The following is a 13,272-nucleotide window of genomic DNA, read 5'->3' as shown; positions in this document are numbered from 1 at the left end:
ACCAATCTAGCACCCCTACAGGTACAAACCAAAAGTACAACCACAGAAAATTAAAGGGATAGTTCTTTTTTTATTTTTTTTATTTTTATTTGGATTGTATGAGGTGCTTGTATGGGGCAAGTGTGTTACCCATAGACTGTATACAATATGGACATAGTATCTGTGATGTCACCTATCTGTTTCTGAAGAGCTGTTTTGAGGCCAATCATCAGCAGGAGCCATATTGCTGCTGTCAAGCTATTGTGACGTAAAGAGGCGGGCTTTGAGCCTCCTAGCCAACAGCTACAGTGTTCCTGCCTGTCAATCAAGTCAGCTGTGCCTCTCATTAGAAGACTAGTAATCTAAATATCTTCGAAATTGCTGCGTTAGAAAAAAATTCACCCCGCGTACAGTGTGAGCCGATTGAGAAATTAGCTATCCAGACTACACTCGTCTTTTGTGTATGTGGTTTCCGGTACTTCCTGAGCCAGCCTCAAGCGGATCCTCGATGAACTGCAGTTTGTAGCACTTCGGCATTGGACTCATATTTTTAGACCGGAGTTTGCCGCTTGGTGTTACCCAATGGGGACCAGCTCGTCTCTCAAGAAACCTGCCAAAGAACCACAACAGAAGCTAGGCTGTCAACCTCTACGGGGCCAACTTCACAGCAACATTTAGCTAGTTTTGAGAAAGTGTGAGCGAAACACTAATGTTAATGTAAGTGTTGGCCATATTTTGAAAATTTCAAACACTTTACTTTGCTGTCATAAAACTCATATGAAGAGTTAATTTGCAAAAACAGATCACTCCGTTTTTACACCTTTCTTCTTGATATAGATTCCTAATAAAGTTACATTTTCAAGATATATCGGCTTAGTAAAGTCATTTTGACTTAGTCAAAGCCACCCAACCTCAGTTGATTGACCATACCAACATCTTTTGGGATTTTTTTTTTTTAATTTTTCATAAGTGAGTTAACTGTTTTTGCAAATGAACCCTTCATATGTTTTTGCACTACTTGCGGACGCAACACGTACATGTTCCTCTGCCTGTTATAGTCCAACATGAAAGGTCAAAACCAGGCAAATGCAGGAAAATATGGCAAAGCACTCATACAGAAAATGTGTAGGGTTATTACTTTTATTGACATAGAAACACAAAAGTACAGCTGCACAGTCAAGGTAACAGTAAACTTTTTAAAAACACAGTCAGGTTGCAATACTTAACTAAAAAAAAAACAAAAAAAAAAACAAGGGCTGATGGACTGTATCTTTAAACAAAAACAGAATTTATCCATTTAGGCATAAGGGTAAAAAATAACTTCCGTCATAAATTCTATTTACATTTCTTTTAAAATAAACTATGTGAGTGGATATCAACGATTATATTGCTGAATGTGTAGAGCTGTGCTAACCATATAAATCTCTGTTACAGACATCTGGGCACAAACTAATTTTCATTGGCCAAGAATGTGTCTATCACAGTCTATAGCATTGCTTATCCATAGTGAGTGTAATATAACAATACGATGTGAAATTTTGGTTACAGCACAAGAACAGTGACTACTTTTTATGACTGATGACTCTTCCCTTTTCATATATATTTTTTTTATCAGCAGAGAAATGGAGTGGTTGATATATAAATCTGTACAAATAATACCCCTAGAGGGGGATCTATGAACAACATATATACAGTACACACATAAAAAGAAGCCAGAAGAACAGATATCTAGGGACAAAAGTAAGGTCAAATGTAATACCTATGTTCACTGCTGTCTAAAGTACATCATACAAAAGATTTACAATGGGTGAGCACATATGAAGGTTAAGAGTGAATATTTACATCAGATAAACAAAAGTAGAAATACTGCTGTAAAAAAATAACACTTTAAAAAAAGTAATTGTACAATAAGAAACTGTTTGGACATACAGAAGAACTCCTTAATAAACGAAGATGGCCATTTTGTTCTTTGTTAGTATTCCTGTCAGGACAATAGAGGGCAAATTGTTGCTCCATTGCACCAGGCAACAGAAGGTACACAAATACATTGTGTTTTAAGACACAACTTTTGTGTAAAGAACAATATATGAGTAACCAAAATGCCCCAGAAAAGTATTATTGCTGCTGGTCTACAATAGTGAAGCTTTTAATCCTGCCTCAGTCATTCACAGATGTACTTTTAGGACCTGGTGACATCACTGCTGGGTGTGTCAGATGCAACGGAGTACCCTTACAGTAAAACGGATTAAGCTTAGAGAGCATCAAATAGTTCCTGTTAGCCTGTCATCAAGATGTACCCTAACAAAATCATGTCACTTTTATAAAACTATCAAATAGAGTGATGAAAGATTAGTAGTTCACTGAATGAATGGTTTCATTTCTGAAGTTAATACTGAGAGGCTGATCTGACCTGGTTGTATTTAGGCCAATCACAAGCAGTGTTTTTTTTTCAGTCCTCCAGTCCAGATCTTCTTCGTTGCACTATTAAACTTAAAAATGTTACGGTAGCACGTTACATGCAAATCAAAGTTGGCTACTGCATGATGCCATTTCAAATGTCTGTATGTTTACAGGAAGCCATGTGAATAGGTAATACTATGTTGTTGGAGTTAGGGACCTAGCACCTTACCTCAATGTCATCTTGCCTTTAATGGTTGACACATGCAGAGCTAGTTTGGTTTGTGCCAGTTGATAACTCCCCTTGGAAAGTCCAAAATTGAATAAAGGATCTGTTGTGGCCATTCAAGGCCACACATGTACACTTCAACACCCACCACTTTGTTACATTTTCTGTGATCTAAGAAGGAATAGGTTGGGAGAAAGTGTCAAGTCCCTCAAGTAAACTGGAATAAAAAGATTGACTAAATGTGTGAAAGAAAGAGTAAAATGGAGTCTTTAACATTTAGGAATAACACAAAAAGAGACATGGATTTAACAATCTTTACAAGTAGTTCGAGTTTTCTTCTTCCTGTTTGCTCTACTGTACAGGTCACATTGTGCTGTCTTTAGCAGGTCCAATACTTTTAACTCAAGCTGTCAGTCAAGGCTAAAGCCAACTGTAGAGAGTTTTATCAACAAGACTGCGGTGTCACTTAGCGAGTGATCCTTGACACTTTGATGAATGCATGGGGGTTTCAGAATAAAGATACTTTTGTTTCAAGACATATAAAGTTTAGCTGCCTCATTATTCTTGCCATCTCGGAGTTGCCTTTGAAATTTCATTGGACACAAATAAAGTATAAAAATATTTTTCCTTAACTTATTCACAACATATTTTTTTGTCCCTTTGCCCTTTTCTGTTTCTAAGAGAGAATAAAAATAAAGATCAGCTTAGATCCATCTTAGCCTCAGGGCGTTTGGGATTTGGTGCACTCAAGTAAGAGTTTTTGAAAGTTTCCAGCACTTCTTGTAGCTTACTGTCTGTGTACCATGAAGCAAAATAATGGCACCTAGAAGTCAGAATCAGCATCCATAAGCTCCGCCTCCATTAAGTTGGTCCGGGAGTGAACAGGGCCATAGCCGGTCCTTCTGCTTGCAGGTACCCTAGCCGCATGTGCCATCCTGTCTGACAGCCCCTGGTTGTGATTCATCTCCCTGGGATGGCGAGAGGATCCACTGGGCTGCCAGGAGAAGGCTGCGGGGGCGCAGCGTGGGCCTAGACCCAGATTCTCTGGTCGATCGTCGTAGGTTAAAGGGTTAGAGAGCTGGCTGCGACCGTACTCATTCCAGCTTCTCTGGTATTGTGGACAGGGACCCCTCTCTTCATAGGAGGGCTGGGAATCTGGGAAGGACCCTGGAAGGACTTCCTGCTCCAGCTTCTGCTGTTCCCGCAGGTTGGCCATCAGACTCGGATGGTTTGGAAGTTTAGGGAGACGAGGCACCGAGCTGCGACCAAACTCACGCTGATGATAAGCCTGGTGGTCCACTATCTCCTCTGCCGGGCGCACCTCCTTCCTCCTCTTCTTCTTCTTCTTTTTCCTCTTTATCATCTCAGGTGAAATCTCAGCTTCAACCATCCACAGCTGGTTCCTCTCCTCTGGAGGGGGCACTGAGAGAAAACAAAAGCAAAGAAGATGGTGAACAAGAGTGCTTATTTAGAAAACAGAAAAAGGTCAGAAGAGAGAAGAAAAGAAGAAAATAGGAAAGGAAAGAGGGGTGAGTCACAGCCTCCGTCTCTCACCTGGAGTACCAGTAGGAGTCACAGAGATGTCCTGAGGCAGGATAGCACCTCGCCGGGCCACCATCTTGGTCACATGCTGCGCCCAGGCTGACGACATGTCATTCGATGGTTCATTCAGTTCAAAATTGATTCCAGCTATGAAAAAAAGAAACGAAAAGACAAATCAGAAACACTCAACTAAAGGTCAACTCGGGACAGCTTTAAATCCAACATAGAACAACTCTGAAAAGCTCCAAGAAAAACAAACAGAGCAGCCTCAGAAGTCTCACAGATACAGACAGAACAGTGTCTGGACTGAGCCACAAAAAACACTAATGGAAAAACCTTGTAGGTTGAATTTGAGAGAGAAACTAACATGCTGTGGTTCAAAAGAGGAGTAAATCATTACATGAGCTTGAATGGCGCCATGTTTGACATCAAATTTTCAACTCAGCAAAGCTCAAAGAGAGTCTGTTCACCCAAACTGTTGTCTTAATGTGACCACAGTTTGGCTCAATGGAAGTCAAACTTCAGGAGATAGCCACCCACATAAAATAGAAGGAAGGGTGACTGATTTGTGCAGCAAAATGTCTTGAAAGTGACACAATGCCTAGTCACACAGTGGAAGAACAAGTTGAAGGACATTTTTTATATGACTGCGAGATTACAGTTAAAAACTGATCTTTTCCAGATAAGGTGGGCGCCTGTTGCTTCGTTTCTTTTTGGCTATTTCTTTGATGGGCTGATTTGTGATATACATAATTATTATTATTTTATTGACTTATTTTCTTTGAAGTTTACTGTGAGGATTTTTTAAATTATTATTATTATTATTGTTGTTGTTTTTATTGTTGTTGTTATTATTATTATTAATATTATTATTATCCTAATTACTATTTATACAATTATTTATGTTGTTGTTATTATTACTATTATTTGTATTGTTTAATTTTGTGTTAATCATTACAATCTTAATATTATTATTATTTTGTATGTTTGTATTCACTTATTTTTAATTGTGTACTATCTATTTATTTATATCTTCACTTTCTGACTATGGACTAGGTGTTTTCAAAAACCTTGTTTGTTTGTTTTTTGTCTCTGAGTCTGATGGCTGCATTGTTGTTTTGTGATGTTGGCTGAGTCTAATATAAACGTTAGAAAAAAAAGAAAGAATGCCTGACTACCTCTGCTTCGGAACAAAAATATAGTTCCAACTAGAAAAACCCAAGACAGCGGAAGTCCTACAGAAAGAGATTCAAGCATTTTTTCTGCAGGAGGGATGTGTAAAGAATTATTTACTAATAAAAAAACATGTTTAACAACCACAGGAACATGAGCTTCACGATAAGAAAATAAAAAAGGTGTTGCAGTTGCACTTCTTTACCACAAGGTGGAAGTATACAAAAATACTAGGTGTGACCAAAATCGTCCCGTTCTTCACTCCATACAGCAGATGATGCAGGAAAAATCCATGCAAGCTAAAGTCTGTAATAACTAATCCATCTTAAGTTATCAGTTTACACTTTGTCAGGGTAGATGATCTGATTTAGTTTTATTAAACACAGATGTACTCACCCACTGGTCCGTCATGGGACACAGTGTGCATGCTGAAAGACAGCTCCTTCTCTGGGTCCTTGTGAAGCTCTTTCCTCATTGCAAAGGCTTTTGCTATCATCTTGCTCTTTTTGATCCTCTTGGGTTCATTGTCACTGCGGCCAATGATCCTGATACAGAAACACAACCATTTGTGTCAAACTCAAGACAAACATTCCAAGAAGGATACTTAATTCCTTTTTTCTAAGCTAGAAGGATAAAATTCCTAAGCACAAAATCCAAGTCACAGCGAGCTCTTTTGGGCACTATAATGAAAGTAGAGATTAACAGCAAATTTAAATACACACACTGGGAATTCGCAGCAAGATTTGGACCAACTTTATCAGCGTTAAAGTTGTTAACCAGGGAATATGATTAACTAGCAGTACACCAAGAACCACACATTTTATCTTCAGTGTTCACTTTATGTGCTCTTACCTGCACCAGGTCCGTTTCCAGATGAGGATGGTGGCTTTAGTCCAGACCCAGGTACTCATAGCGATGCCTGTCCCAAACATTGAGAACAGGTTGATTTTCTCCACCATCAGACTGGGCCTGTTCTTGATCATGCACTCTGGGATTGGCTTGTTGGTCTGGGAGGCGATTGTCACGTTGGCCTCACATCTGTTGACAAATATCACAAAGATGATCAGTTTAAAGCCTCCAACATGCTCCTCCTGCATCTTCTGCTCTCATGACTGAGGTACCCTAAATGCTGGGTCTGTTTAATAGAAAAGTATTTTACGTGTTCGGGCAGGAGAGAGCAGTTTACATTTTTGAGGCTGAATCAATTCCAGCCCAGCCAGTGTCAACACTGTGGGGAAATAGGGTTGCTTTCACCAGGGCCTGCTGAGTGGTTAAGCAGTGGTTTGGAGCCTCTGCAGCATCAATTTGTGGATTTCTGTGTGGATGGTTTAGCTATTAAGTAATTCTGGTGCAGGCAGGTGTAAACCTTGAGCTCCCATGCTATGTAGAAACAAACACAGTCGAGTGTGTGATCTAAAAAATCTAACTAAACTGCAGGATTTCTGTCAACTAAGAGAGAAAGTTAAGGAAAACTTACAGCACGTATTCTCTGAAGCTCCTCTCCCACTCAGCCTGGCTGAAGAAGTCATAGAAGTGGCAGCCGAAAGTGATGAGAACGAAGCCGAAAGCGAGGAAGCCAAATATACCTGCGAGGGAGAAAGGGAGAGAATGAGATATGACATACTTTACAGTGACATAGACTCTTAACTAGCCTCAAAAATTCAAGTGAATTACTGTAACATTGACATATGAAGCTTCCACAAGTGGCTCTATGGGTAACATTAAAAACACCGTCTGAATTATGTCTACATATTTTACACAATGTCTGCATTTCAAACACAACACCATGGCAACCATGGGCCCATAATAATAATAATTGTACCTACTTCTTTATTATAATCTATCTGTTGTTTTGCTGTAGACATAATACTGTGTGTTAAAAATTGAACTTGTCCTTCTTTAAAGGTTATTATGTTATGATTTTACAGTTCTGGACAACTTTTTTTTTTTAAGTTACATTTTTTTATTTCCGCCTTTAATGGACAGAACAGCTGAAGAGAGACAGGAAATGCAGGGAGTAGAGAGTGGGGGAGGACATGCAGTAAATGGCAGAGGCTGGAATCGAACCTGCAACCTCTTCGACGAGGGCAATAGCCTCTGTACATGGGGTGCACGCTTAGACCGCTAATCCAAGGGTGCCCCCAGTTGCGGCCCACTTGAGATCAAATTGGGCTGTATATGGGCCCTGAACTGAAATGAGTTTGACACCCCTGATCTAGATCTTGTTTCTTATATAGTTGATTTTTGAGTGCTTTCCTTCACAAAGGAAATTCTACTTTGATGATGGAAAAAATATGTAGTAATGGTGAACATCCTTGCTTGCTTTTTCACCTCATCTTAAAGACACAAGCTTGGAATATGAGATAAAATGATGATCTATTAAAAGTCTTCACATTCAGTATTTAGCGTGCCATGTGTCACGCTTCCGCAGACTCTTTAAACATTTCATTTCTTACCCTTACTCTAAGCTAGAACTAGTCTCATTTTGAATTATGACCAGTGTGATTTTCACTGTCATATATTCCTCAGGTCATCAGTGTGTTGTGACAGAGGACAGAACGTACCCAGTCTCAACATGGTCTCGTTGATTTTGCTGGCTGCTTTCTCACTCAGTAGTCCTGGATGGTTGCTCTTTATGGAAAACAAAGTCATGACACCTAAAAGCAGAAAGAAACTTAATCAGTTGTTGCAGAGGAGGAAGGATGGTTGTTTGCCTGGGTTACAGATCTCTGCTGCTACTTTAACTGTGTCCCTACGGATTTAAGCTTCCTCACCTCGAATGAGGTAGTAACCTCCAACAACAAGCACCACTCCAATGGGAGCCAGCACGAATCCTGCACGGTATCTGTAGTTTTTGTAGCCCACAAAACAGATCCCACTCACAGAGTCTCCATCCACCTGTGGAGCGACACAACAAAATCAGAAAATACAAGAAAGCCTTTAGTCTACTTAGATGGAAATAAAGTTCATGCTTCTGCAAAAACTGGAATCAAGTTTGCAGTATCCAACCTCAGCAATAGCCAGGATGGCCACAGTGAGGATGAAGGGGATGGACCAGGTGACCATGTGGAAGTAGGAGGTTCTGCCAGACAGTGGCTGGTGGGTGGTGCCGAGGGCTTTGAAGGATGTGTGCCAGGCGTAGGTCAGCATGACAAACCAGATCACACCCGACATCAGGGAGTAGTACACGATGATGAAGATGGTGACGCAGGAAAGCGTCTCTGAAGATCTGTCAAAAGATAAAGCAACAGAAATGTGATCTTAATTTGTTCTATTGCGTTTTCTACTTAAGTTTAATGTTTCTTTCCTGTAAATACACAATGACAAGGCAAATGAACTATATTAGAAATTGAATTCCAATAGATAACTCATAAATATTTGATTGAAAGCTAATATATATGGAGGAAAACAAACATTTTTTGCCTGTTTAGTTGGGTAATAATGTAAATGTGTTTCTTATTTGAACACTGATATTGTCTTAACACCAGAAAAGAGCTCCACTTTGTGCAACAGATTTGGAAAGTGGGTCGATTTTCTTGCACAAAACAGCTTGAGACACACATTACACATTCACTTACGAGGGCTCCCCAAGTCGCATGGTGTTGTCGCTCTTGCACACAATCTCTTCACGTGCTCCATCTAGGAACTGAGCCAGCCAGCCGATACTGCCCACAAAGAAACAGGCGTTGATGTAGAAGAGGATGACAGCTGGATACCGGTTGGAGTTCTTCCAGTCTGCAAGAAACGTGGCCTGAAAGAAGGACATTTCAAAAGTCATAAAGGGGTTTAAAAGCTTGTTTCTATACATGAACACTGATTCTGTTGATTAAAACTACCTTTAATATAGTAACACACAGGATTGTAGTAGTTTTGTCTCACCAGTGTGAAGAAGGTGCAGAGGAGGGTGATGGTGCCAAAGTAAGCGATGTAGGCATGCATGTCGTTGTGCTCCTCCTCAGTGAACAGAGGGTTGTCACACTGGATGCCGCAGCCCTCCACGTCTTTGTACCAGCTGGACTGAATGTCGGTTTTCACCAGAGGGGCTTCACACTGTCCTGATGTGTTGAACTTCAGCTTCTGCACCTCATTCTGCACACAGAGAAGATGCGATTCAACACAAGCTAGTGTGGATATCATACAGTTAAATCAAACTTATTACATAACAGAGGGGCATACCGAGCAGCCCACAGGGAAGTGGTCACATTTGAGGAAGCTGGGCCAGCCTCTCTCCTGGTCCACGATGCTGCAGGGTCGACGTGTAGCCGAACACAGACTCTGACTGGGCAGCTCCACACGGCCATTCTCACATTTGGGCATGTAGACGGCACAGAGCAAAGGCTGGATGACTGACCAACAGCGAGGGGCATTACGCAAACCTAAGATAGGAAAAAAAAGTCTCAGTGATGATCATGATGAGCAGGTACAAATGAGCATAACCATTTAAAGAGAAGTTATGACTAGGATGGGACAGTTTTACAATGACTTACTGTGATAAATATCATCTACATGTTCCAACAGATGTTATTTTTAATCTTTCAAAACCAAATCAAATGTTTCGTCAATCACGCAATCAGAAAATAATCAGCTGAAACAGCACACTTCTGCTTACTCTGGCCATTTAAATGTTATGAAGTCTTCCTGTTCTTGATTATCTATGCTAACTATTTCAGTTTCTAAATGTTGGTTGGAAAAACAATACTGTTCGTAAACTATCAAACTTCATGTACAAACTGATTGATCTGGAAGTTGATCTGCAGAAGAATTGTCATCACACTAATTGGTGGGTTCTGTGATTCTTGAATACGAACTAATATAATACAAAGTACAGAGAAAGATTTGAGATTGACCCTAAGTAAAGTAATATTTTATATGTTTTTTAATGTGAAATATGCAGCTCTGAGGATTCCTGTTGTGTCTTTGTATCCATCAAGTTGGTTGATCATTTTCAGCCATTGAACATTTGATCCCTCTTTCCAAACCCAACTCGGTCGAGGCATGATGGCTGTCTAACATGAGTCTGGTTCTGCCTGAGGTTTCTGCCTGTTAAAAGGAAGTTTTTCCTCACCACTGTAACTAGCTAAATACTGCAATGTGCAATGCTCATGATGGATTAAGGTGGGGTCAGACTGAGTCTTACCCTGTCTTGAAGTTGGGGCTCTGTTAATAATTTGACATAGAGTACGGTCTAGACCTCCTATGTTTGTAAAAGCGTCTTGAGATAAGGTTTGTTGTGATTTGGTGCTATACAAATAAAGATTGATTGATTGATAGAAAAATAAATTAAATGAATAAAAAGCCTTTACTCCTTTCATAAATTAAACTTATTTGAAATGCATATAGTACTTCCGATAGCAGCCTGAATCATAACTAGCAAACTGAGTCTTCATAAAACACGGCATAGAATGTGAGTTACCTGGAAGTCCTGACACCTGTGACCTCTGTCTGAGAGCTCATTAGGGTTAGTCACTTCTTATAAATGTGTAAGTCCTCTTAAAGAATATCTAAAAACCCCTTCATGAGTGAGACATTCCTATTGTGTGCTCTTTACCACCTCAGAGTGATTCCTTTTGTTGCCTTTAATGGCTCTTAACCCTTCATTTCCTTCCTCTATCAGCCTCCTGATAATGGCAGCTCATTGTCATTCACATTAACGTTATTAACACGTTCACACAGTAAACAAACGCTCACTATTTCGACAGTATGTGTAATTCTTGGTAAAAATGGGGCCCAATACCAATACTTGGTCATTTCGAGAACTAACAGTTTATTTTTTACTGACACAAAAGTATCAAGTTGACTTCCTAGGTTGACTTTGCTACTTGTGCAGGTTTCACGGAGGTTATACACTTATAGTTGATAAACTTTGAAACGAGAGCTCTGTTTTCATTTCAAACAACATTTAGACATGTTAATAACATGATAACACTGTTTGGGCATTTAAATACAACATAATACAACCCAGGTATATTATTTACTGTAGTTAATAATACGCATAAATTAGAAAAATATCACACTAACATTTACGACAGTAATTTTGGCATTAAATCTGCTTTACTGCTCTGTTGAACCATAGTGTTTCTTATCTCTGCCTCTTTCTATTTGGCTTATATAATAATAAAGTTGTTTTTTTTTCCTGCATATTAAGTTAAAATGGATTATTATACACTTACCAGACCACATGGTCAGCTTCTCAAAAGCCTCTTCTTGGGTGCTGGAGTCATCCGCCAGGATCAGAGATGTATGTGTATAAGGTAAAGGCGACCCTAGACATGTGTTGTATTTAAGTGCCTCACAAGTTGTAGTTTTTTTGCACTTATCCTCAAATATTGTTCCGTTTGGAGACAAAACTGCCCCGGAGCCAGAGAGCCAGGCAGACCAGACGCAAAGCATCCCGTAAAATCCAACAATGGGGTTCCTCCGAGCCTGGGAAGACATCTTGGGAGAGAGATTTAACGGAGCAAAGATGGAATTCCTTGAGTTTGAAGACTTCAGTGTTCCTTCCCTATAAAGTCGAAGATCACGCGTTCTTCGTGAAATTTGAAGTAGGTTTCCAAAATCATCATGGTGATGGAAAACTTCTTCAAAGTTTTCTCGCAGTCCTCCCAAACTTATTTATTCTGCACTTCTCGCCCGGTCCTTGCTGGGTTTCCCAGTATTCCTTCATTATCCAAAATCCAACAGCTCCAAAACGCTTCCTACTCTTGGAAAAACGCACCATCAACTTACAATATTATCCTAAAAGTTGTTTTGAAGCGTTTCGGTTGAGATTGAAAAGGAAATCAGGCCGAGAAAGTTGTGAATTCGCCCTCCCCCCACTTCCAAAAAACTTGCCATGAAAAAAGTCTGGATCTCTGTAATAGGATCTCTCCCTCAGATGCACCACCCCCTTTTTTCCAACAGACCCCCCTTTTTTTACTGTGGCAGAAAAGTAAGAAAAAAAATGATCCTACACATCTCTAGAGGTGTTTCTAATCCAGTTGAGGTGTCTGATGAGATGCTTCTGAAGCTGCGTTGTGTTCAGGGTTGCAGCTCAGTGTCTGGTTGTTTTGTAGTCGCTGGTATGCACATGGTGGGGGAGAGCCAGAGCTTCAAAACCTCCCTTCCCATCCCCCCTCTCTGCAAGTGGAAGAATGTGCCTTATGGTAGGCCTTATCCAAAAAAAGGTTTCTCATCCCAAGGACCCCCAAAACAACACAGGCCCCAACCTGATGAATCTCAGGTATGATCATATCTAGTGCTGAGTCACACAAACCTGCAAGATCCTCTTCAACATGTCACAATCTGCACCTTCAGGGGAATGGAGCTGAGATGTTTGTCATTTTTTTCAATGCCCCTTTTAGATCTCAGGTGCTCCTCAGAACTGACAAGAGCTGCTGGGTTTACCAAAACAATAGACAGGGGCTATATTACATCGGTGCTTTTATCATCTTATATCATCTGAACAAAGTAAATAACTACAACTACAGCTGCTGAGGAGGACAGATATATTTAAATAATACACACAAAACTAATAAATGAAGAGAATGACACAACACAACACACAATATGTGTACAATGTGGCTGTTTTACCCAAGATGATTACAGAGGCATGTCCAGACATTTTTGACTAGGGTGGCTTCACTAAGTAGTGGTGGGCGTATTGATTCTGTAGTATCGATATATCGATTCTCACATGCTACTCATTTAAGTATCGATTACTCTAATAAAATATTGATACTAATTAATAAATGTGAAATAAAAGTGCATGTGTCACTTCTGATTCTTTTAGGGTAACTTACTCCAAACTATTGTACCGAAGAGGCTGTTTTAAGCTTTCCACTCAGAGAATTTAAATAAAGGATGTTAACTATTTATTATTTCTGTGTTTTTCTTGTAGTGCAAAATTCAGAAAGAAATAAAACAATACAGAAAACAAATACATTTCACATAAAAAGTAGTAATAAGGCCAATGA

At 39.8% G+C, this 13,272-nt stretch overlaps 1 protein-coding gene across 1 annotated transcript; it reads right to left on the bottom strand.

Annotated features, from left to right (window-relative positions):
* Nucleotides 1-1,105: 1,105 nt before the first annotated feature.
* Nucleotides 1,106-12,427, bottom strand: smo (smoothened, frizzled class receptor). Its single transcript, XM_034674070.1, has 12 exons — nt 11,491-12,427; nt 9,497-9,696; nt 9,200-9,409; nt 8,899-9,071; nt 8,330-8,549; nt 8,095-8,218; nt 7,885-7,977; nt 6,798-6,906; nt 6,173-6,358; nt 5,717-5,865; nt 4,160-4,294; nt 1,106-4,027 (listed from the first exon to the last, which is right to left on the bottom strand). The coding sequence occupies exons 1-12, from the start codon at nt 11,753-11,755 to the stop codon at nt 3,429-3,431; spliced, it is 2,463 nt and encodes an 820-aa protein (XP_034529961.1). The 5' UTR covers nt 11,756-12,427; the 3' UTR covers nt 1,106-3,428.
* Between the last annotated feature and the right edge of the window lie 845 nt (nt 12,428-13,272).

The sequence above is a fragment of the Notolabrus celidotus genome, chromosome 21 (assembly GCF_009762535.1).
Source record: "Notolabrus celidotus isolate fNotCel1 chromosome 21, fNotCel1.pri, whole genome shotgun sequence".
Classification (NCBI taxonomy): domain Eukaryota; kingdom Metazoa; phylum Chordata; class Actinopteri; order Labriformes; family Labridae; genus Notolabrus; species Notolabrus celidotus.
The sequence above is the reverse complement of the archived record's forward strand: the minus strand, read 5'-3'. Positions and strand labels throughout refer to the sequence as shown.

Excerpts from the sequence above, each read along its gene's own strand:
- smo (XM_034674070.1), bottom strand. The coding sequence starts at position 11,755 with ATGTCTTCCCAGGCTCGGAGGAACCCCATTGTTGGATTTTACGGGATG. Across the intron at positions 7,978-8,094 it reads AGGTTACTACCTCATTCGAG|GTGTCATGACTTTGTTTTCC; the intron begins GTGAGGAAGCTT and ends TTCTGCTTTTAG. Across the intron at positions 4,028-4,159 it reads GACTCCTACTGGTACTCCAG|TGCCCCCTCCAGAGGAGAGG; the intron begins GTGAGAGACGGA and ends GTTTTCTCTCAG.